Source organism: Pogona vitticeps, chromosome 1, assembly GCF_051106095.1.
Source record: "Pogona vitticeps strain Pit_001003342236 chromosome 1, PviZW2.1, whole genome shotgun sequence".
NCBI lineage: Eukaryota > Metazoa > Chordata > Lepidosauria > Squamata > Agamidae > Pogona > Pogona vitticeps.
Window position 1 is genome coordinate 77831742 of NC_135783.1, and position 25234 is coordinate 77856975.

General features: G+C 41.0%; 1 protein-coding gene across 16 annotated transcripts in view; it reads right to left on the reverse strand.

Moving 5' to 3' along the window:
- PHACTR2 (phosphatase and actin regulator 2) overlaps nt 1-25234 on the reverse strand; it is a 134928-nt gene that overhangs the window by 82359 nt on the left and 27335 nt on the right. For 6 of the 16 annotated variants that reach the window (XM_078383290.1, XM_078383289.1, XM_078383284.1 and 3 more), the window contains exon 1: nt 741-1027. The exons of 7 other annotated variants lie outside the window; for them this stretch is intronic. In XM_078383290.1, the coding sequence (XP_078239416.1) occupies nt 741-783 (43 nt within the window). In that variant the 5' untranslated portion in view covers nt 784-1027. Of the gene's footprint in view, nt 1-740; nt 1042-25234 lie in introns of those variants that run through there. 3 more of the 16 variants (XM_078383286.1, XM_072995839.2, XM_078383283.1) reach the window with 2 other exon arrangements.

The window sequence follows — 25234 nt, forward strand, 5'->3', positions numbered from 1 at the left end:
ATTTGCATTTACTGTACCTTTTTTGTTCTAGTTTACACATACAGACTCACTTAAAATGCAAAGAAAGGATAATTCACAGAAACTATCTTTGAGAGAAAATTAGATTCATGGCTAGAATAGTTTTCTACCGAAAGAGCAGAAAGGAGAGGATTGTATAAAAGCAAATGTGAATTCATGAAGCTTCCACCAACAATACAAACACATGGTAACAGTGTAAAAGGAGAAGTTGGGCGTAGACTGTTAAGACCCTACGTGTTTCAAATCTCAGCAACAAAAACCTGTTTTCTGACTTCTCCAAAGAAACTATTCATTTTACAAATGCAGCGACAAGAACGAGGTGTGCCTTTCCCTAAGAACTACAGTATTTGTATTATCTGAAGCTCCTGCACTCTTTAGAAGTGTGTGGGGAGGGGGGGAGAGAGCAAACAGGCAAATATAAAATGACAGAAAGCCAAGCAAAGCCATTCCTTTCGAGGGGAGGAGCAGCGAGGGGGAAAGAGCAGCTCCTTTAAGAGAAACTCTTGCTCTTCACCCCAGAGAGGCGGTCTACTTTTCCTTTGACAAAGAAACCTGGAGCGAGCGAGCGAGCGCAGATCGCCATCGGGGGAAAAACAGCCCGCTCGCTTCTTTTAGAGTCGCCGAGCCCACCTTGCCCGCCCCCCGGCTTCCATATCTTGGGGGTGGCGGGAGGAGAGCCGCCCTAAGAAGTTGCCTCCCCGCAGATTTCCAGCTCCACTCACCGCTCGCATGTTGGGAGAGCGTGGAGACGGACGTCTGGCCCATCTCTCTCGTCCTGGCCGAGGGCCCGGGTCCAACAATCAGGCAGCTCTCTTGGCCCGTCGATAAGGCTTCCTCTCCCCCCAAAGCTTCCGAGGGCTCATTTCACCTTCTCCCTGCTGTACTGGCAGCCGCCGCCGCCTCCTGCCTTACAACTTCTGCCTCCTCTTGCGAGCGAGTTGTTGTAAGCCCTCCTCCTCCTCCTCCTCCTCCTGCTGCTCCTCCTGTTGCTGTTGCCGCGGCGGCAGCCCCGCTCGGCCTGTTCCCGTTCAGCCAAATGCCTGTCATTCCTCTATGCAGATTACTCGGGGCAAAGGTCACGGGGAGGGAGTTCCCCCCCCCCCAGCTGGTACAGCCCCACCGAGCTGCCTCGCCGGGAGCCCCCGCCACACACCACAGGGGCACTCGGTCGCCTTAAGCGACTCTCGGCTCTCACACAAAGCCCTCGGTGTTAAAATGACCCTCCGTAGGGCTTGGGAAGAGAAAAGAACGAAGTGCTTAACGTCGCGGCACTGAAGATTTTAGCAAGCCCTTGTGTTCCCAAGCTCGGTATGAAGGATATGAAGGGTCGTGCTCTTTCTCTCTCTCTCTCCCTCCCCAACACATGCACTATTAACTGGAAGAGGGAGAGTTACAGCACGGGGGGGTTGCTCCTGAAAAAGTGGGCTACAGCTCACAGCAAGTAAAACTTGCTAGTTTTTAAAAGGGTGCAGGTTGTTTCTGCAACATACTTACTGACCTGGTGCTCTCTGGGAATGGACAGAACAGAATACAGTAATTCCTCTGGGAATGTCCTAAATAGGGTATTGTACTGGACCAATTGTAAGTAACCCAGAGAACACAAAGTGTTATGGATGAAATATTGAAGGTGTATAGTGCTTTCAAATATAGACAAACTTTTAAAACAAGCACCAGGCACCTGAATCTGTGAACTATGTAATTCATATGGATTGATGGCAGATTGAGAAAGGCTGAAATACAAAGCACTCTAGCAGATTTTCACTAGAGAAACACACAACGCTTCTGTACACACACGGTTGTAACTGTTCCAATCAGGACATAAATCCCTGTACATTTCAGAACCTTATTTGGTGCCCAACAAAGGCGAAATCTCTAACTGATCTTATAAATTGTGTTCTAGAGTGGTGTTTGATACTCTTCCCTCAAACATTTTTAGGGGGTAGCTTGTTCGTCTGTTGCAGCAGTGAGTCATGTGGCACCTTGGAGATTAACGAGTTTTATTTCACATACGCTTCTGTGGATTGCAGTTCTCTTAATGAGGAGCAGGCTAGAGCCATAGGTGGAGAGAACTGTGAAGCTGGAAGGAATCCCAAGGGTCATCGACTCCAACCTCTGCTGAGGCAGGAAATCCATAGTTAAAAGCATCTCTGACAACTGACCATCTTATGCCTATTTAAAAGCCTCCCCTGAAGGAGGATCTACCACCCTCCATCTACAAAAACATATGCTAAATAAAACATGTTAGTCTTCAAGGTGCCCTTTTCATTTTCTTCTCTAGAAAACTTTGATAGTAATGTCAAACTGGATTTTGTATTTTGAAATCTACTGCAAACCATTACTTCTGGACCTTTAATAGTTTTGTCTTGGAGTTTATTCCCTATTAGATATTAGTCAGAGGTTTAGTGAACAAAGGATTTTATAGTTTCCAGTACAAATGGTTTCCAGTACAAACTCAGTGAAAATGTAGAAGCTTCCCCCCCCCCACTAGTAAAACGGTTCATGAAAACAAGAATGTATATTCCTTTGAATTATATTCAATTTTTTCCCTTTGTTAAGATGGGCAATAATGGTGAGGAGATATATTTCACCAGCCATTTGAAGAAGTTATTACAACTAAAAGCTGTCCTTCAAATAAGGAGGAACCAACAAACTGCCTATCATGGGGAGAAGGGCTCTGCTCACAAAAAGGACCTCTGCCAGACTGAAGAGAGTGGGGGATACTCCACAGCTCACCCTCTTTATTTTGGTGCCTTAATCTTCTTTTGAAGTTTTCGGGAACTGTAGAAGCTGCAATGAAGAGGAGAGGGTGAGGAAATCTAGTCCCATCAGTTTAGCTCTGAATCTAACTCATATAGTTGCTCTAAATCTGTTTGTAAAGAAACACTTTTTTACTCCCTGAAATTCCACTGAAGACTGAAGTGCATTCTAAGTATTCCACAATTACATGCACATAATCTGGTCTCAAACTTTTCACTGCATTTTCCTGTTAAAAGTATTTCTTTACTTTGGGTTGACATACAAAGTACAGTAGAAGCAAAATGTTACACTGAACATATAGTTACTGCTTCAAATGTCGATCATATGTCTAGGTTCTTCTTTGTGGTCAAAAATACCAAGTTTAACTTATCTGTGTCCTGTTTTTGCACTGCTCCTTCACATCATTGGCTGTCACTGGAAAGGGATGGGAATAATAATGTATGCTATCAAAATGATTCCAGTGTATGGTGACCCTTCTCAGGGTTCAGATGTGGTTTACCAGTGTCTTCTTCTGGGGACATGCTGAAACTATGCCCAAGCCCACACAAGCTGGCTCTTATATCAGCGGGGAATCAAACTCCCAACCTTCAGTTCCACAGCCAGGTATCTAACTTACTGAGAATGGTAGCAGGAGAATATTTAATGTGTTGACATAAGGGAATAGATAAACCATACTAAATATTATGGAAGAAAAACTACATGTTGCTGTTTCTGGCTGCAGTTACACCTTTAGGGTAGTATTTAGTTGACCATAAGTGAATCACTTGAACAGAATACTACTAAAAACAACAATAAAAAGCTATTTATTCTTTTGTGCATCACCGGAATGAGGAAACTATCAAATGTAGGAAGCCAGATTTCCTTCACTCTGCTCTGTAGTTCCAATGGATGTCTGGGGATATAGGATTAAGGAGACTAAGGATTATAGGCTGTATTTCAGTTTTCCAAACCCAGGCAGCCTAATCTGCATGATATGCAAATTGGACTCTAATTTGCTTAGGTAAAGGTAAAGGTTTCCCCTTGACAATTTGTCCAGTCATGTCCAACTCTAGGGAGCGGTGCTCATCTCCGTTTCCAACCCATAGAGATAGCATTTGTCCGAAGACAATCTTCCATGGTCACGTGGCCAGCGCAACTAGACATGGAACACTGTTACCTTCCCACTGTGGTGGTACCTATTTATCTACTCACATTTTGCATTTTGCATGCTTTCAAACCAATAGGTTGGAGGGAGCTGGGACATCCGGCATGGGCTCACTCCATCATGTGGATTCGATCTTATGACTGCAGGTCTTCTGACCTTGCAGCACAGAGGCTTCAGAGGTTTCTGCGATTTAACCCGCAGCGCCACCATGTCCCTTTTCTAATTTGCTTAACATTTCATATTATGCATTATTTTCATAACAATATATTTTAGCAGTATTTATACAGTAACCACTGGGTTGAAGGTTAAGAGTGTTGGGCTTGGAACTAAAATTCAAATCAGTGTCTGTTGTCAGTGATGGACTGGAGGAAGGCTAACAAATTGAAACTTATTCCAGACAAGACAGAGGTCTCCTGGTCAGTCAGGAGGCAAATCGGGGGATAAGGATTCAGGCTATGTATGGGGTTACACTTTCCCTGAAAAATCAGGTCTGCAGCTTGGGTGTGCTCCTGGACTCAACCCTAAGCTTAGATGCACAGGTTTCAGCATTGGCCAGGAATGCATTTGCACAGTTGGTGCACCAGCTATGCCCATTCCTGCAGATGTCTGATCTGGCTATGGTACCTCCTGCCTTAGTTACATCCTGTTCGTATTACTGCAACACCATCTATATGGGGCTGCCATTGATGAGCATTCAGAAACTTCAGCTGGTTCAAAATGCTGCAGCTACATTGCTGTCTGGCGCTGGTTATAGGGGGCATGTAACTCCCTTATTACAACAGCTTCACTGGCTCCTAGCCTGTTTCTGAGCCAAATTCAAAATGATGGCTATTACCTATAAAGCCTGGTACTAAATGGGTTTAGGCTACTTGAAGGATATCACCCATATAAGCCTTCTTGGCTTTTAAGATCTTCTGGGGAGGTCCTCCTCTCAGTTCCATCACCTTCCCAAGCTCGTTTGATGCTGAAGGCCTTCTCAGTGAATGACTCTGGAATGCACTGCCCTGAGAACTCAGGCTGGCCCCCTCCCTCTTGTTCTTCCATTATCAGGCAAACACATCCCTCTTCAAGCAGGTTTTTAAGCAGTGAGTTGTCTCAGGATTGCTAGTTTTGAACTTACAGATTGTTGTGTGTTTTAAAATTGTTCTTAATGATGGCTTTAATTCTGATATATGTTCAATTATTTTTAGCATTACATTTATATAGGTTCTTCTGTTTGTTTTATAGTTTTATCTGTTGTGAGTAGAGATGAGGGTATTCGTATTCATATATGAATATCACCCCACTGTAGAAGCATATAACGATGGTCCGCACCCCCTCCCCCGGGGCCAGACTGACCACTCAAGATTTTGCCCCTGCTGCAAGCTCTAAGGAACCTTCCTATCGCTCCATTGCTCGCGATGGATTGTCTAGTCCTGGCAGAAGGTGGGATGACGAGCCTCTCTGCCAGGTCGCAGATTGGCTAATCCATTGCAAACAATGGAGAGAGAGGAAGGCACCACGAAGCTTCCAGCAGCAGCGGAATTGTGAGTGGTTGATCTGGCCCCATGTGGCTGGACCCTCATTATCTGCATCTGTAGGAGGATATTCATATTGGTATACGAATACCCCCATCTCTAGTTGTGAGCCATCTTGGATCCTCTATGGGAATATTTGAGATAAGATGATGGAACCAAAATGATTCCCACCCAAGCACTATCCATTCAACAAGATAAGGGGGAGAGACGGGGAGAAGACTCAGAGATAGAAGGGACTGGATTATGAGGAAAAGAGTGGACACCTGCTGGAGAAACAGTGGAAGGAAAAGAGAGGGTAGAGAAGCAGAAGGATGTAGTGGAGGAAGCAACCAAACATTTGGAAAGGGCAGGAAGAGAAAGAAAAGCAAGAGGAAAACAAGAAAAGGGAGAAAGTGGGAGAGAGAATTGGTGGGAAAGAGGCAGTACAAAAGGGAGGAGTCTTGGAGGAGAGAGTAGTAGAAGCAGGAGAGGCAGAAGCCAGGGTGTGGGGGAGAGATCCTTCCACAGGGTTGGGAATGGATCTGGCTTAAAAATCCCTGGATCAACAAGTGGGAAGAATGGATGGTTCTGAGAGAAGAGGCAGAAAGGAGAAGGCGAGAAGTGACTCCCCAAAAGCCATCATATTGGGAAGAAAAGGAGGCAAGTTTGAGGGAGAAAGATTAGAGGGGAGAGAGCAAAAATAGAGAGATAGAAGAGAGAAAGGGCCGCATGGAAGAATATGCCTAGGGTGAGGAGGGTGGAGCAACAGCAGTGAGAGCAGAGGGAAACCCAGGGCTCTGGGGGAAACCTCTGTAATCTCCAGTTTGCAGACCCCCAGAAATGAAAGGGGGGCAAGGTCTTGCAGGAGAGTAAGCCTTGTTGCGTAGGAGGGCTGGAGGACCCAGAATTTCAGACACCAATCTGATTTTTCATGAGAATCTCCTTCCTCAAGCACAAGAACCGGAAGACGCCATGTTGGCAAAGTAGCTGCAAACTTCGTCACGGAGGGGTGTTTTTATCAATTTGATCTCTTGGACTCCTTGACTGTGAGTAACTGATCTTTGATCTTCTGTAAGCAGCACAGACAAATCTTGCTTTAACTCTGATTTTCTGAGCTATAGGTGTGCTTGTTAACAAGCAGCCGGTTGTTGAAGAATAGCTGGGAGCTGCTATAGAGTGGCAGAGAAGCTCTGCTGACAATAAACTAATAAATCAATAAAGTAATAAAGAGTACTCAAAGGAAAGGCAGTAACTGAACTGAGTACTGGAGAGCTCTATTTACTAAAGGGTTACAGACATTCTGCATTCAAGTCCGAGCTGATTTTAAAATCTGCATCACACCGCGAAGAAATGAAGTAGTCGGTGAAAATAATAATTTCTTCACTCTGGCCTTCCAGTGACTCTGCACAATAAACATTAAATGCCTGAGAAGATTAGTGTTGGAACAGGGATAGGCTGAAAGAAACTACAGTAGAAGGAGATTGACTTACAATATATATAAAGAAGACTCCTTTACCAGGCGATCGGTGGTGATTTATGAAAGGTAGATCGGAGGCAAGACTTGTTGTGGATTTATAAACCCAAGGTGCTAAGTGGGAGTTGGGCAGCAGCTGGGTCATTTGGCATGAAGATGGGTTTTGTTTATGGTTTTATGGACCTACTGCCCGTAGCTGAGGTTGGAAACACAAATTTGTTGTGTTAAGAGGGAGTTGGGCTTGACCGGCCCTCTTGACACAAAGATTGGTTGATCTGAGAGCCAGTAGCTACACAGAACAGATGGATTTGGAGGATATGGAATGATCAAGAGGAGAAGAACAGAGATGGATTGCTTGGATCTGGAAAAGCTGCAGTTACATAGCTGAACTATGAAAGTCTGAACTACTGGGACATGGTTATGTTATAAGTATATATGATGTGTAATATAGTCAGGTCTTGTGTGAAGTGAGAAATATACACACAAATTCAAGAGAAAAGGCTAAACAGAACTTTGCTCTTAAGGGTTCTCTCGAGCAAAGGTCATCTCCAAGTTATAGAAATGGTGAAAAGAAAAGATGATTCTCCGGGTCAAGCTACAGGACTATCAAAATTAATAATTCAAGATCCTTTTAAGAATTATATGCAGGATATGCAAACAAACATTATCAAATAACTGACAGAGCAGATGAAATCTCAGACTTTAGACATTAAAGCAGAAACTTTAAGTCTTAAAACGGAATTTGAAAAAAATGCTCAGAAGATAGATGATTTCACCCAAGCAGTGGGAGCAGCAGAAAAACAGATTACGGAACTGGAACATGAAATGGAAGAGACAAAGAAGGAGAGACTCTCAGACCAGAAATGCTTGATGTATCTGGAAATTATATAAATCAAATAAATAAATACATGAAAGGAGCATCATATTGTTTAAGACTTCAAAATATTTAAGAGGAAGAAGCCGAAGACTTAAAGCAACTATTAAGTCAGGAATTAGGCCCACAAATTGAAATGAAGCCTGAAGAATTCTGACAATCAATAGCGAAAGCTTACAGACTGGGTACTAGATACACCAGAAAAAACAGATTGTGGAGATAAGTGAATATTACATTTCTGAAAACTACAATAAAAGATAAATTACTGAAAATGAGTAGAGATAAGTTAAAAATCAAAGGAACAGAGATCAGAGTGCTAAAACGTGTACCCTAGGCTATGCGGCAAAAAAAGACAAGAATATGTATTTTTCACCAAGGTACTGGCACAAAGGGGCATCCTCTTCACCTGGCTTACTCCAGAGGGGGTATACATAAATTGGGATTCCAAGAGGTATAACTTAAATAATGAAAGCTAAAGTATTCCTGAAAAAGATGAGAGATAAACTCCAGTTAAGATGAAGAATTATGAATTTGAGAAGAAGATGTAGAGGAAGAAGAAAGTGAGGAGAAGGAAACTGGACAAGCAGATTGTAAGAAATCCACCTCGCCAATGACAACAAGACGTAAACAGAAAGCAAGAGAAAAGGCTGGTAGTAAGCGCCCGCAAGTTGTCTAATCAAACTAGGATTATATCAGTAAATGTGAATGGACTCATTTCTCCCCAGAAATGGAAGTTAATATACAGCAAATTGAACAAGGTTAAAGCAGGAGTAACCTATACTCAAGAGATACATATTAAAGATAAAGATAGACACCTGTTAGAAAATTCAAAATTAGGTATAATCTTTATAGCAGCTGATCAACAAAAGAAAAGAGGAATAGCCACCTATATGAAAAAGGATCTGGACCCCAAATTGATATATGCATCTGAAGATGGACGGATCCTTACAGTCAGAGTACCTCCATCCGGAGGTGGAAAATGCAGGAAAATTTGAAGAAAGAGGAGTTACTTAAAAATTATTAGAAATTGCGGAAATGAATAGTTTATCAGAGACACTATGTGAGAATCTGAGAATATATATTAAGGAAAGCTGTAAAATATTTTATGATTGGGTTCAGAAACAGATATGAGTAGAGAATGTATTAGAGATTACTATATCACAGTTATGAAGTCAGGAGCATTTTAGATATTGCATTTGCAGCAGGCATGTCTACTTTAAATGTGAACCCATTACTATCTGTCTACACCTGTTTCACTTGAGATATCTTTATACCGGCCATAAGTTAAGCACACTTATCTCAGAGTTTATAGCATTATACAATCATACATTTCATGATGTGTGGATACATTACAAAAATCACTTTAAATTAGTAAGTCTTTCATAACCATTGCCAGTGTTCACAACATCTATTTATAGACAAGATAGATACTAAAGAAGTATACTGTATTAGCTGACACAGTCTGAAATTCAGGTGCTTAGCACAGGGAGTTCACTTGAGTAAGCTTATTGAATCAGTGGTATTTGGGTGACTCCGTACCGTAAATTCCATTGATTCAATAAGCGTACTCTAGTTGCAGCTTAATGTGCTAATGTAAAATTCAACTAGAATGTGTCCATTTCAAGTAATAGAACTTGTGGAGGAGTTGACTCACAAAATCCCCACTGAATCAATGGGCCTACTGTAGTACGACTTACTATGCTAAACAATGGGACTTCAGCCATATTTTTCTTTTTTCTTTTTGTATCAATGTAGCATTCCGTGTCTAAATCACACTGGCCATGTGACCACGGAAAGATTGTCTTCGGACAAACGCTGGCTCTATGGCTTGAAGAGCGGGATGAGCGCCGCCCCCTAGAGTCGGACACGACTGGACAAAAATTGTCAAGGGGAACCTTTACCTTTATTGTGCAATTTAAAATTATGAATGTATATGAAATATAGGTGAAAACTAAACACAAATTAAAATGTTAGAAATTATTGTCATTTGTGGTCCTATGTGGACCGTTGGGTCATTTTGCTCATCAGCAAGATTGCAGTGCAATGCTTCTTGAAGCGAAGGATTGTCTAGCTGCATGCCGTTTCCCAGGGGACGCCTGAGTATACTCTCAGTGCTTTCCACTTTTCAAGGAGGCTCCTTTTATGTCCCCTCTATAATTTTATATATATATAACCTATACATTTTACTTGGAGCTGAGCAGACTGAGGCTCTGGATTGTACATTTGATTGCAAACCAAAACATACTTTAAAGTAAGCTCCTTTGGAATTAATGGAACTTCCAAATACATTCGTGTGGTAGACTATTGCTGGTACATCAAAGGTGGGCAACATATGGCTTGCAGAATATTTCTTATGAATGTGCGTATACAGTTTGAGTGACCAAGCATATGCTTCTATTAAAATTATGTTTAATGTACTCGACATGGAATGTTAGTGCACAGAGCTGTCTGTTCACAACAGTGTTTTCATACTATTAAAAAAAAAACCAAATTTGCTATTTGTTAAAGTTTTTTATCACCATTAAAAACAACGAATTAGGATTTTAAATTAATGTTCACCCATAAAATTCTAATGTTTTTTCTATATATATTATTAAAAATGCTAACCTGTGTGATTATCTGTATAGGCCTAGAGATACAAAATACTGCAAAAAGAAGTTCACTGTTAGACTTGCCCAAGAGATTTGTATTAAAAAATACATTTGTATATTATTTGATTCCAACTGCTATGAAAATAAATAATAAGACCTCTGTGAAGCTCAAGTGCTTTAGGCAAGAAAAGACTCTGGAAATTTATATTTCATGAGCCAAGATAATCCTAGAAGAAAGTTTATCCAGTTCCAAAGATGAGTAACTCATACTACACAGCTTATGTAAGAGGCACAGAGACAAAGACATAAAAATGTAGCCTCCAATGTACCAGATCACAGGTATAGTATACTATGATGGTTCAAGGTTTATTCTTAGGCCTTTTCACTAAAAGCACCATAGATAGCAAATGACAGGAAAGACTTCTCCATGACATTCTGAAAAGCTGCTGATGGTCATAGTAGACCAGGGATGGGGAAACCTCCAGCTAATATGGTAAATATGGCCTAGCTAGGCTTCCCACCTGGCTTATCAAGGTAAAAAAAAAAAGGGTAAGACTGTTTCATTGGCAGTAACCTTAATTCCCATGCTTCTATTTATTCTCTTGTGTGTTCTTTTGGAGTTGGCAATGGACAAGTGTGAAGCAAGTTCACTGCAGAGTCGCCACTTCAAGGCACCAGGAATCCCCTGGATTTGTCTTCTCGTGTGTATGAGAGAGAAAATGGGAGGGAAGAGGGACAGGGTATAGATAAATGGGTTGGTATGGGAAGAGAGGGTATGTCATGTGGTCTCTGATATTCTTTAAGCCAGGTGGATTTCTCACCATTTCCCCTTTTTTAAAGCAGTCCATCTGACCCCTGGAGTGTCATAGAATACTGCCTCCTAAATCTGCTGACCCTGCCTTCCTAATCTGCGTGCTGATTTTACTATCAATTAGAGGGGAACAATCTTCCTGTCACTATACCCCATCCCTGCTCCATCCTGCCACTTTAATCACTGATTTGATTGTCATTTGATAACTATTTGGGGGCTTTCCCCCCCCCTCCTGGGAATAAAATATTGTACTCTTTTACTCAAAACCCAATTTCTGTTTCAAGTTATATTTCTTCTTCTTCCTCAACATGATTCTAAAATTAATACTGATTACACATTCAGATGATAATCACTTCAGTCCTCCCCCCCCCCTTTTTGGACACAGATTCACATGGGCGGTGGCATTTTAAAAAACTGAGGATTAAGCACTCCAGCTACAAAATGCAAAGTGCAGTTTGTGGCCAGTAAGCAGATCTAATCTTATTCATTTAGAGTCCTGTCCACAAACCAGTTTAGAGTAACAATAAAAGCAACTTCTGAAAGACAGTGGGGGAGCTATAGAAATGTCCAAATTATATGCAATCAAGATGTCTATTTGGCCTCTGAGGTATATGGGTTGCGTCCAGTGGTTTCACCTCACTAGTAGAGAATTTATATCTCTGGTGAAAACCTCATTTTTCAATCCCCTGTGAAGTTATCAAATCTGCTACTTTGTTTAATTTGGCACAACTAATTTTGCAAGCAGTTGTTGCTTATGCTAGTTGTGCTCACTGTTTTGCTAAAACCTGCAGAACTGCTAGGACAACACTTTCTTCACACACAACATGAGCAGAAAATTGCCATATCTTCTGTTTTTTTCTATTAGTGTTACTTGGATAAGATCCAAGCACTCCAAGTGGGAAATGATCTTTCAACTCTGAAGGCGAGCCAACTGTATATTGTAAGAGCTTCTCTTCCATTTGAGAACCACTTTCCCCCAGTGCTTGGCTTGTATCCAAATAAATGAACAGTAGCAAGAAATGTTCTAAATAAAAGTAAATTAATGCAATGCATTTAAAAGAAACAGACAAAAAGTAGACAACCCTCCTGATAAGTGAAGGTTAAGCCAAAGCAACTCTAGGATGGTGCTTTCACTGGCTAATGGTTAAATAAAAAAATCACAGACTCATAGAAATTAGAGCTGGAAGGTACCCTTAGGGCTATTTAGTTCAACCATTTATCACAGGAGATCTACCCAGAGCTAAAGTACAGTATCCCTGACAAATGGTCATCTGTCCCTTGCTTTAAAAACTTCAATGAAGGGGAGTACAGCATCTTCCAAGATAGTCCATTCCATTTCTGATTAGCTCCATTTGTCTTCATAATATTTAGTCTAAATCTCCTTTCCTGTACTTTGAATCCTACACTGCAGAGCCACAAAAAGCAAGCTTCATCCAATTTCCTTGTCACAGCCTTATAAATATTTGAAGATGGTTACCACTCCATTTCCCAGTCTTAGTCAGCCTATACTCAGCTCTCACAAATGTTCTTAAAGGCCTAGCTTTCCAGAACCTTTGGAAAGGACAAACTCCTGGATAAAGATGTCAGTTGGTACTTCACAGGTATCAGCCAATGAGGTTGATAGAGAGGATTTTTAAATTTCTAAAAAGAGCTTTCTTTTGTCTCTTTGTTGGTGCTCTCTAGTATGCTGGTCAAGTGAGAAGTAATCCAAGGACAATGGGGATGGTGAGAAACAACTAGATGCTGTGAGTAGAATCAGAGCTGCAATGAGCTAGTTTGTTTCAGGGTTTGATTCTGTTAGACGTGTTGGTTACCCCAGAATGCTTGCATATGTATTTTTTTTGTTTCTTGTACTATTTTTGCATTTTTAAGTTTTGTTCCTAAAGAGCTGTCTTTGTGTCTTTTCTTCCTTGCATTGACTTTTGCTTTGAATTCTTTTCCTTAAGATGTAATGACGTTTATTTCCTTCTTAGATATAAGCCTGCCTGTCCACTGTCCATCTGTTTGGTTCACTTCACAGAGAGCTCCCCAGGTAAGGAATAGGAAAGTAAGTCCTTAGGCTTGGAGTATTCATTTGGTATATTTGTTGGTATATTTGTTTGCTTGTTTGTTTGGTTTTGTTTATTGTACTTCCCAGAACCAGAGACAGATTCCTTCAAAAGAAATCTTCTCATCTATTGGATAAACTGGGGGCGGGGGGGGGCGGGCGTTCCTTTACCTTGGAGGAATAAAGAAGAGCGACATAGTGAAAGCTACTAAATTCCAGGTGATATATAAGTAAATATATATTCCCCAACCAGCTTTTCATAGAGGCTTGCTAGGGAATAAGCTTTACACCATTGAATACTAATAAAAGGACAACATAAGTTACACAAAGACTTTTCAGCCAGGGGGTCAGGGGGTGAGCTTGAGAGCACAGTTTTCCATGTCCAATTGGCCCTCCACTGGTCCCTGCCAAAGATACATGGTGGGTGCAGGGTTGCTCCTTTCTCCAGAATACAGTATTGCACAAATTCTCCTGGAACCAAGCAGTGGGATGAACCAGAAGGGATGGAAAGATGAAGAAGACAGGAGAAAAACAACAACTGCTAAACAGTTTTCCTACCAAGAGAAGGATAAAAAGGAGGAAGAAAGGAGGAACTCAGGGCAGTTGATGGGGAAGAGAAGAGTAATACAGAATAATCCAGAGTGGACAGGAAAAGAGAATGACCCCACCAGGGGTATGCCAAATATGGGTATGTCAAAGTCTCTGTATGCAACTTGAAATTGTAGTTGAATTCATTTGAGTTCTTTTAAAAGTTCTTATTTTACATAATCTGTTTCATTTTTCTCACATGAATAATACTGCAAGTCTACTTTCAGAGACAGAGATGGTAGGATGGGCACAATTCTAACTTGCCAAGATGGCTGATGGCTGGGCAAGCCGACACTAAGCCATTGGAGACTGTGCTAAATCCAAACTCTTCCCAGTCTAGGAAATGATTTGATGACTCTGACGCTGGCCTAACTTTGTGCTGGTATAGTGGCTATGAATCTGGGCTGAGAAAGGGCTGGATCAGACATAACCCAGTTTTTCCCCCTGCCCCTCCCTTTCTCATACCTCGCCTTTTTAAAAAATTCTGCTCTCTGTTCTCAGCCAGCCCAGCTCTTGTGACAGTCAGCACAAGAGGCTTCTACCCATTCCAAACACACTTGGAACTGACCCCAAGGCAGGACTAGTATCAATGGAGTTGCTGATTCCTAAGCCTATCTCTGTCAACTGGCCCGGAAGGATACCATGAGTGATGGTGTAAAATACTGGTCAGTCTCAGCCATCATTTCAGAACTGATGCAGCTTTAGTCATCTTGTCTACCCACCTGTGCTGGAATTTGGATTGGGAAACCTCTGGCTGAGAAGTCCACCACAATCATCTCTTTTTCTCGAGGCCACTAGAACACTGCACTGAGAAATTTAAAAAGAGAATGCAAAGAAGAAGAAAAGAAGAAGAGAAAACCCAAAAAGAAGAGCTTTAAACTTGGAATGAGATTTATTTTTTGAAAATGACAATGATATCATTTTGAAATCATAAAATTCATTACAAGTCTCAGGCTCACATCTTATGTATTGGAAATCAAGAAACAACATCCTACTAATTACAGATCAGATTTTTTTTCTTTTTGACTATGGAATATGGTTACCTTTTTTTTATCTGAACGGCAATTCTTCTCATAAAAGATTCTCTTCCTAAAATATTCTTGATGTGATGCAATAAGAACAAAATCTCCAGACTTACTTTTACCGAGCAGCGAGAGTTTCATTTTCATAGCATTCAGGACACTGGGTAACATTTGTGTAATTCACATGAAACCCAAGATTTAGATGTGATCACACAGGCATATAGCTTGCATTTTCAACCACTTCTGGAGTGGTCCAGTATGAGTTACGTTCTTGTGATTACACTATGGGCAACAGCACTCCACGCTGTGCAAACACTGAACAGTCATGAAGATGGCATCTAACCCACTAATTTTTAAAAAGTACAAAACATAGTTTAGGGTACTTCCAGACATGGAAATCATCCTGCCTCGAATTAAGATTTTTACAATGGACTGGCTGATAGGCCTTCTTCATTTTTTTCTGGGCAGTAAAACACCCATTTAAGGGGGGTGGGGAGGAATGCTGTACAATGCCTTTTTTCGAATAGTACTAAAAGCTTTTTATCTGGAGGTGACCTCAACTTGCTTCTTGGGATGTGAATAATGTTTATTCGTCCAAGTATTTTATGTAGGAACTAAGCAATTGGATTTTAGAAAATAGTACGATGGAAATATATGTTTAGGATATCAAGTGCATAATGAAATACAGACAGTGCATACTGATTATTAGAAGCTTACTTAGTATCTGTACTATAGTATTTAAGTGTTCAATAAAATGAGTAGGTCAGCAATATATTGCTCCACTCACCACCCAAAACATGCCTTACTTTTGTGAAACACTTCCAAATATACTCAGTATTTTCTGCTTCTTTCAATTTTATTGGGCCTTCAGCAAGATAAAAAACAGCTGCTGGTATTTGTGTGGATGTACAAAAAGCACTGTAGGAAGAAATGTTAATGATGATGTTATGGGACCAGTATTTTATGAAAAGCAATAGATTTGCAAACTGAAGTATGTGATGCATAACCCAGTCATAAGTTACAATGGCTTAGAAATATGGTATTTTGGGGTCTCCTAGCAGTAGAATGAAACATTAAGTCATACCCAACTCTGTGGTTGTCCTGAGATCAACAGTAGATGTAATAGACACTGTAAATGTCCATGCTATAGAAAGTTATCTCACACTAACATGGATCATTAACCACTCTTTTACATTGTTGCACCTTTAACTATGTCTGTAAGTTCACGGAGACCACTAAAAAAGAACTCCTCAAGGCTACTGCTGTTATATAAGATTGACCTGAGAGAAGTCTTTCTCCATTGTTTGTGGAATTCCTACTCCAGAGAGACTTTCCCAGTCTCTTCTGACTCACTTGGAAAAGAGGGCAAGTATATTTTCCTTGGTTTTACCAACTGAAGATAATTATAATAACCACTTATCTTTGTCAATATCTCCTGTCCTTATGATCTTCCTTATCTACCATACGTTGACCTGTTTTAATATCTTGTGGGTGTCTGGATGGCTCAGCAAGTTAGATATTTGATTGTGAAGCCAGAGGCTGGGAGTTCAGTTCCTCCACTGTGCAGTCAGAAGAGCCAACCTGTATAGCCTTGGGCAAACTGCATCATCCCAGGATGCCCTCAGATGAAAGGAATGATAAACCAACTCTGAGCTCTCTCTGCCTGAAAACCCTGAAAAGGAGTATCATAAGTCGGAATATAATTAAAAAGCCTGAGTATTCTAAAAAAATAATAATGTAATGGACAAATCAAGCAATCAATAAACCACTTTTCAATATGAAGACAAGTATGGCTGTCTATACTTGGAAATGTATACAAAACAAATGCATAGAACATTATCTTTAACCACAATCAAATGAACACACGCATGTTCACTTCTAGCTATCACATGAAACAAATCAACATAACTGTGGAATCCAATGCAAGATAAAAGTGGAATAAACCAGAAAAGTCTTTTTTTAAGTTTACAGAATGACCTAATCAAGATTTTTTTTAGCCAAACTAAAAAAAAATATCTAGTAGCTTCACAAGGAGGTAACAAAGAGTGAGAGGAGGTGGCCAGATGAAAGTGGGATTAGCTGCTCAGTAATCTCATACAAAAGAAGAATTAAAGGTTTGGGGGGAGGACAGTGGTTCACAGCAAAAAGGCTCAGGAGTCACTGTACCCTGCAAATGACATAACTTGTTTTATGCTAAATAGAAGCTTGAACTTGGTTACCAGCTATCCTTTGACTGATTCATGGTCTATCAGAAGGATCAGCTTAATAACAAAGGACTGAGTCATCAATGCTTATATACCTAAATTGCCATTTCTAGCACTCAATAGCCAGAGCCAGCAGCTGTGTACAGAACTGTCTACTTCTTTGCCAGAAATAGTACCTATTCAATTCAGGAAGATCTGTCAGGTATATAGCCAGTCTGGGGCAGCGGGGGGGGGGGGGGAGATGACTATTGCTTACAATTTAAGTGGAAAAACAGCCAAACTGCATGTTAATCTGACAACACAGTGGGGCAGAATTGACTCATTACAGAATAACTACAAAATTATTTTCCTTCTTTTCCCCTATGTAGCCTGATTTTTTGCATTTCATTCACAGGAATAGCAAATTTGGAGGGATAGGAGAATTAAACTGGCTAGGAAGGTTCACAGTGTCAGGAAAATTAATAAGCTAAACTGAAGGTGGTTTGTTGTTATTTTATGTGATGGGCGGGACGGACACACAGCTAGCTAAGAAATGGTTAGGCAAATTCCTCAGGGCTGGACTACATATTATGACAAAGAGGGGGCTGCAGAAAATGGCCTCAGCATGACACACTGCCATCTTTCTTCCCATAAAGGTTGGCTTCATTCACCTGTGAAGCATGTCTTGCTTCTTTTGTCAGTAGCCAATGTTGTAGAGCAGGTTCAATGGCACAACTTCAAATGAAACTACACATTACACAGAGAGGTAGAAAGATGTGACATAAGGATGCCATTATCCCTAGCTGGCCCTCAGGGTCTATTAATTTCAGGAAAGTTTGCATTGTGAGTTTGCATGAGTTCTTTTTCATATTTTCTTTTTGTGCTTCGATATACATTTCCTCAACATGTAGCCTTAACTTTCTTGGACTTTAACAGTTTTGTTCTCCTTTTAAAAACAAAGGTAGTATTTTTAGCTTTCATTTCTGAAAACACCGTGCATGCAGATAGAAGAGAATTTAATGTATCCCATGCAGATGTTTATTTTACTTTTAAACACTTTATTGTGCTACAAGAAGGAAATTGTTGCCAATTTTTATTGGCATTTGATAGTAGTCATGCACGCAGAGTTTTATAGATTAAAAAGTTACTTTTGGGGCTAGAGCTCCCAAAATTTCCAGTCAGCAAGGCCTTTGTAGTCCAAATTCTGATTTAAATTCTTAATCTACCATTTAGATGTGATATTAGCATTTCATAACCCAAAAGCCAACCCAAGAGTTTTGTAAGAAAAACACAACTGCTATTGCTACCTGATGCCTGGGGCATTTCAATACCAGTTAATTAAAGCAATCCAGATGGCAATATCCTTTTGAAAGAGAAAAGGAATGATGCCCCTTAACCAAACATAGATCATTCAGGATTTAAAGCTTTCCTCAGACAAAATATGAAAACGATATAGAAAAACTGTTTTACCCCTTTAATATTAGCTTTTCTTCTGTCTGCAAAATGCTTTTGGGTCATATTTATTTTCCTCTCATAAAGGCTTTTATAACTGGAATGTATGGATAGTGCCATTATACAGTTTAGGATTAGAGCCACATCTCTGATAGGATTTCAACCAATTCTAATGGGTTGTAATCTGATACTTAAAAACAGGATAAATAAGCTCTTCTCTCCCTGCGTCATTTTTTGTCCATGATGAGGTAAGTCTATCACAGAAGGGAAATGTTGTCTACTCTTGGAATAACAATCTTTCCACTGTTTTATAATCCAAAACTAGCAAGTGCGGAGGAAGAAAAAAAATCCTGTACTGAGTTTTAGTTCTGTCAGTTGATTTGTTTCACTGCCTGTTTAAAATTTGTGACAGGGAAGAAGACTGAAGGTTTCTTACATCTGTTGATAAAATTTAAATTAAACCATCATTAATGACTCACTGCAACGTGCTTGTATGTATGTATGTTCAGTGGCAGTGCTGTTGTTTTATCATGTTGTGAACCGCACAGAGTAGCCTTGTAGCCAGATGGGCAGTGTAGAAATTGAATGAATTAATGTGCTTTAAGACTGCATTTCTTAACACACTTACTCAAGTGTAATTCCCACTAAACACAAATGGGTTTACCTGTGAGTAACTCTATATAGGATTGTGTTTCAAGTAAAAAAAAAATAGTTCTGCTAAATTTGTATAGTTCACATGACAAATGTAACACACACATTTTTTTAAAAAGACACTGTAGGCTCTTGTAGTTGGCGTTTCTGAACTACGCATGTTGCACTGCACAGTGGCTGCAGGATTTAATCAAAACATCACTTTGCCCAGTAAAGCAAAACAATAAAGTTGAAACTGCTATGAGGCATCATATGGAAAACAATGTAGGAATGCACACTCCTTGTCTAAGCACTAACCAGAAATTTTTAATGCAAGTGGTCTGTTTCCCAGCATTTTCATTTCCCATTATGCAATTCTCCATTTAGCACCTCGGATGTGTTGTTTCACAGTCAGGGGTATTATATTAACATGAAGTCACATTTAAATTAAAGCATCAGGAAGAAACTGAAGTTCAAACTCTTGAATTGCATACCTATATTATGTATTTGGGGATGTGGCGGCACAGCGGGTTAAACCACAGAAGCCTCTGTGCTGCAAGGTCGGAAGACAAGCAGCTGTAAGATCGAATCCACATGACGGAGTGAGCTCCCGTTGCTTGTCCCAGCTCCTGCCAACCTAGCAGTTCGAAAGCATGCAAATGCAAGTAGATAGATACCACCATGGTGGGAAGGTAACAGCATTCCATTTCTAAGTCATACTGGCTATGTGACCAAGGAATCTGTCTACGGACAAAGGCTTGGAAACGGAGATGGGTACTGCCCCCTAGAGTTGGACACGACTGGACTAAATGTCAAGGGGAACCTTTACCTTTACCTATCACATATTTAAAATGCATATATCCTTTCCACTACTGCACTGATAAACAATCCATGTCAAAGTTGTTCTGCCAGTCAAAAGTATTTGACAGCTCTCATGTAGGTTACTGTCTCATTCCCCAGACATTAGAAAATCAAATCCCCCATATCTTTTGGGTAGATTCTGGATAAAGAATTTATATTACCATGTATGCAACCCTCATCCTTTTAAGAGGCTAAAAGTAGCCACTGAAGGGTTAAGAAGGCAAATTTCATGATGACTGATATTGTAAACAGTAGAAAAAGCAAGTCTCTGGTAGCCCACAGAAAAGACACATCAATTTTCTAGTTCACCTAAGAATTAACATCTGGTTTTTTTCCCCACTTACCATTTGTATCCATTTCCTCTTTCTTCATAAAGCCGGGGCTGAAGAGAGAGAGCTAATGCTCTTACTGTATTTTATTTCTCCTCTTTTTCACACTTTTTCTCACAAAACTCCCTGCTGGCCTCTGATTATTAGACCTTGCTAGCAGTTAGTGTATATATTGACTACAGTAGACACCATCAGGGAAATTTATAGCTAAGGATGACAAACAGCCAGTAGCTCCATTATCAGTAGACTGTGGAAGCCTACTGAAGAGATACATGAATTCCCCCTAGGTATTTGCTTTGGGAAAGGGAAGGGAAGAGGCAAGAGTATTCAAACCCAGCACAACTGCAGAACACTTACTTGGTGCCCAAACTTTCAAAACTTTCTCAAAATAATGTTTTCTATATCTTGGGCAGTAAAGCTTTAAGACCAAAGAACTGGAAGGGTTTGAATTGAAGTTTAAAAGGTTTGTGCATGCGTGTAGAATTGGTCACAAAATAATTTGATCTAAGTTCTTCAAGCTTTTGCTACAGAGAGTCAAGAAATAATAGGTTAAGCAGTAGAACAGACAATATAGACTTGTGCATACATTCACCAAATAGCAAAATGCACCCTTACTTACCTCTAGCATGGGCTTCCACACTTTTCACAAAGCTTCTGTGCCATAATTGTTAGAAGACTTTTCTGGAAACATCCCCCTCTTTTTTGCACTCTGTCACAAATGCCTAACAGGGGTATTTGGATGGTATAGTAGGCTATAACTGTTCTTTCAGTGGCTGTTTCTTTGACCTAAAAGACCACGTTCTGCTTTCTCACCTCAGTCCTTTTCTTACCTTCAAGCTGTTAACATCTCTTTTTGGAGGAGGTTTATGCCTCACCTCTTTTTCTGGATTTTGTGCCTTACCTGGCATAAGGGCACTTATTTAGTTTCTTAATAAATGTTAGTTATTTCTGTTACTTAAGCTCAGACCTTATATGGTTTAATTGCTCCAGGAGATAGACATGGAAAGATCGGTTTTAAACCCTACAGAAAACACTGTCGCAGCCTCACTCTGATAAAATGGGTCTCTTAACAGAGCATATAACATCCTGAATCAAACATTATAACAATAATTTCCTATATACGATATCTGACTTTGAACTGGAAGTGATTAACTAGGAAAAATGGCTTGAAGCTGTGGTAGATAGTTCAATCAAGATGACCACACAGTGTGAAAAAGACCAGTTCTATTAAGGGATTATTAGGAAATGGGTAGAAAGACAGAATGTATTATAGACTGAATACTTTTATGTCACAGTCGTTATACTAAGGCCTTGTCTGTCTGTCTGTCTGTCTGTCTGTCTGTCTGTCTGTCTGTCTGTCTGTCTGTCTGTCTGTCTATCTATCTATCTATCTATCTATCTATCTATCTATCTATCTATTTATTGCCTATTTAGTGGAAAACTACTATTCTGGGCAGTTCACAACAATCTCCCTCATGTTTACATCTGCTTTGAAAATATACAGTCTCTCTTTTATAATTAGATTCTTTTTAGTGTTTATTGTCATGTGTAATGCTTATATCTCTCTTCTCAGTGCGGTAGAGAACCTGCTTGTCTGTGTCATGCTGAAGAGGCTCCAGGTGCTTGCAGACAGAGTCTATCCAGAATCAAAGTGTGGATTTCAAGCTAATAGATCCACCACTGACATGGTATTCTCCCTCAGACAGTTGCAGGAGAAATGTAGGGAACAACAACAGCCACTCTTTGTGGCCTTCATAGATCTTACAAAAGCCTTTGATTTGGTTAGCAGGGACGACCTTTTTAAAATACTTTCCAAGATTGGATGTCCAGCTCACCTCCTTAACATCATCAGGTCAGTTCATGAGGAAATGAAGGGCACTGTAGTTTTTGATGGGTCAACATCAGATCTCTTTGACATCCAAAGAGGAATGAAACAGGGCTGTGCTCCCAAAAGATATGTTTGGGATCTTTTTTGCTGTCATGCTGAAGCACACTTTTGGAACTGAAACAAAAGGTGTCTATCTCTGGACTAGATCAGACAGAAAGCTCTTTAATCTCTCTAGATTGAGAGCGAAGATCAAAGTCCAGATGAAATGCATGTGGGACTTCCTCTTTGCCGATGATGCAGCTGTTGTTGCCCATTCTGCTGAAGAGCTCCAACAATTTATGAAGCATTTTAGTAAGGCCTGCCAGGATTTTGGATTAACAATCAGCCTGAAGAAAACACAAGTCATGGGCAAGGGTGTGGACTCACCTCCCTCTATTACCATCTCTACACAAGAACTGGAGGTTATTCATGATTTTGTGTACCTTGGCTCAACAATCTCTGACACTCCCTAGATGTCGAGCTGGATAAACGCATTGGCAAAGCAGCTACATGTTCTCTAGACTCACAAAGAGAGTATGGCTTAATAAGAAGTTGACGACATATACTAAGATCCAGTTCTATAGAGCCTGTGTCCTGAGTACACTCCTGTATTGCAGTGAGTCCTGGACCCTTTGTGCACGGCAGGAGAGAAAGCTGAATACATTCCATATGTGTGGTCTCCAACACATTTTTGGTATCACCTGGCAGGATAAAGTTCCAAACAGTGTAGTTCTAGAACGAGCTGGAATTTTTAGCATGTATACATTACTGAAACACCAACATCTACGTTGGCTTGGGCATGTCATGAGAATGGCTGATGGTCGAATTCCAAAATATCTCCTGTATGGAGAATTAGTGCAGGGAAAGCGCCCCAGAGGGAGACCACAGCTGTGATACAAGGATATCTGCAAGCGGGATCTGAAGGCCTTAGGAATGGACCTCAACAGATGGGAAACCTTGACATCTGAGCATTCAGCCTGGAGGCAGATGGTACAGCATGGCCTCTCCCAATTTGAAGAGACACTTGCTCAGCCGGCCAAGGCAAAGAGGCAGTCCCAAAATCAGCAAAATCAGGGAGCTGGACATATTGTATTTGTTTTCAGTGTGGAGGGATTGTCACTCTCAAATTGGCCTTCTCAGCTTCACTAGACACTGTTCCAAGACCTCTATTCAGAGCACATTACCATAGTCTCTCAAGACTGTAGGATGCCTACTACAGTATTAGATTGTATTAGATGCTCTAGCTAGTTACAGTCTTTAAATTGTCAGATAACCACATTGTATGGTGCTGGTATAGCTCAGTGAATTGGAGGACCAAAGCCAGAACCAGGAGTTTGAATTCCCACTCTGATTCACAGAGAAGCCAGCTGAGATAACTCAGAGGATGTGTAGCTTACTGAGTTGTGCATCTTGCAACCTGCATGGCTTTGGGCAAGTTCCACAGTCTCAGGGCACCACCCAAAGGAAGAACTGTTAAGCCATTTCTGTGTGCTTTATACATAGAAAACCCTGAGACAGTGGTTTAACATGACTTGCCAAAACCCCAGGCAAGTATTGCGCCCCCTAACCTGTGGACCTGCACCTCCTCCTCCTCCCTCTGGCTCCAACAGGAGTGTCCCTGAGGCAACCTCCTCCTCTTCCATCATCTTCCGTCCTTCCTCCATCTTCCCCCTGGCTCCTCGCATACCTTGCACGGGGCTCAGCTAGGGCATGGAGGGAGATCTGCTATGCCCTACACTGCTGCCTCCTGCAGCACCCGCATGGCTGTGCTCTGCTTTTGCCACCAGCCAAGCGGGAACATGCTGCCAGCCAAGCTCAGTATTGCTAGCAGGCTGACAGTGCCCAGGAATTGCCTGGACCCCCGGCACCACCAGCCCAGCCCATATGGCTCTGGCAGCCCCGCAGAAGCAGTAGCAGCCGTGCCCCCTCCACCAGCCCTGGTCAGATGTAGGCTACTGGTGTGCTGTCCTTGACGGGATGGTCTAGTCCCCTTTGTCACCCGGTGCCACACATTTGCTGGGCTAGTGGGTGGGCAAACTCACCCTGCTCACCAGACAGCCTCAGCAGGCAGGGAGGTGGGGGGGGGCAGCGGCGGGAGGGAGATCGGATGGATGAACAGAGCCATCTGGGCCAGCCCAGTGGCAAGACAGAGTGCAGGGGGCACAAAAGGGTGGCAGTTGCACTCCTAACAAGATTGCACCCTGGGGGAGGGGACTGCCCCTCTGCCCCCTCATCCTATTCCACCGCCTTGAGGGAGCTGCTATAGGTTAGAAGTGACTTGATGGCACATTATTATTATACTTTATACATTGGCATCTAAATAATATATAATGATAATCTTAGAATTGCAGAGCTGGAAGGGATCCTACGGATCATCACGTCTAGCCCCTGTCAAAGAGGCACTGTGGGAAACTGAACACCCAATCAGGCTCTGTAGCCAAATACATAAACCACTGAGCTGTGGGAAACAGGTGAATAACGACATATTAGCATAATAGGCAAAAACAAAATACTAAAAAAAAAGACAAAAATGTGGCATCTTAAAAACTAACTGCTATATTTTAATATGAGCTTTCATGGAGAAGTCCACTTTCTTAGACATACCATACATACTAGCATACTTACTTCAATGTTCTAATCACTTTAGTCTCACTAAAAGACACCCAAAATTTCTAGCAAATTAGTATTATTATTCTGTTCTCAGCTACCAACAAGAAAGAACATGGACAACTGCAATACATTAATTTTGTAGGTTTTGTGGTTTTCCAAGCCACTTTCATTAGGGCTGTGAACTCCAGCAGGTGCATAGAATGCAGAAGTCAACTCCATGTGGCTTCTTTCTATCTCACATTGCAGCAGAAACAAGGTAAAAATTTCCAGCTGAAGAATGTTATCAATAAGAATATCAATTTTATCAATTAAGAACCAGGGCTACAAATCTGACACACTTCAACAACCTGAACTACGTAAGAGTAAAAGCTGCAGCAACAATTATAACTCCTACTTCAGTCCTCTGATGATGAGAAAGGAAATTGTGTTTAAAATAGCTGTTAAGCTCATTGCCAAAATGTGGAAATCAGTATGTACCAG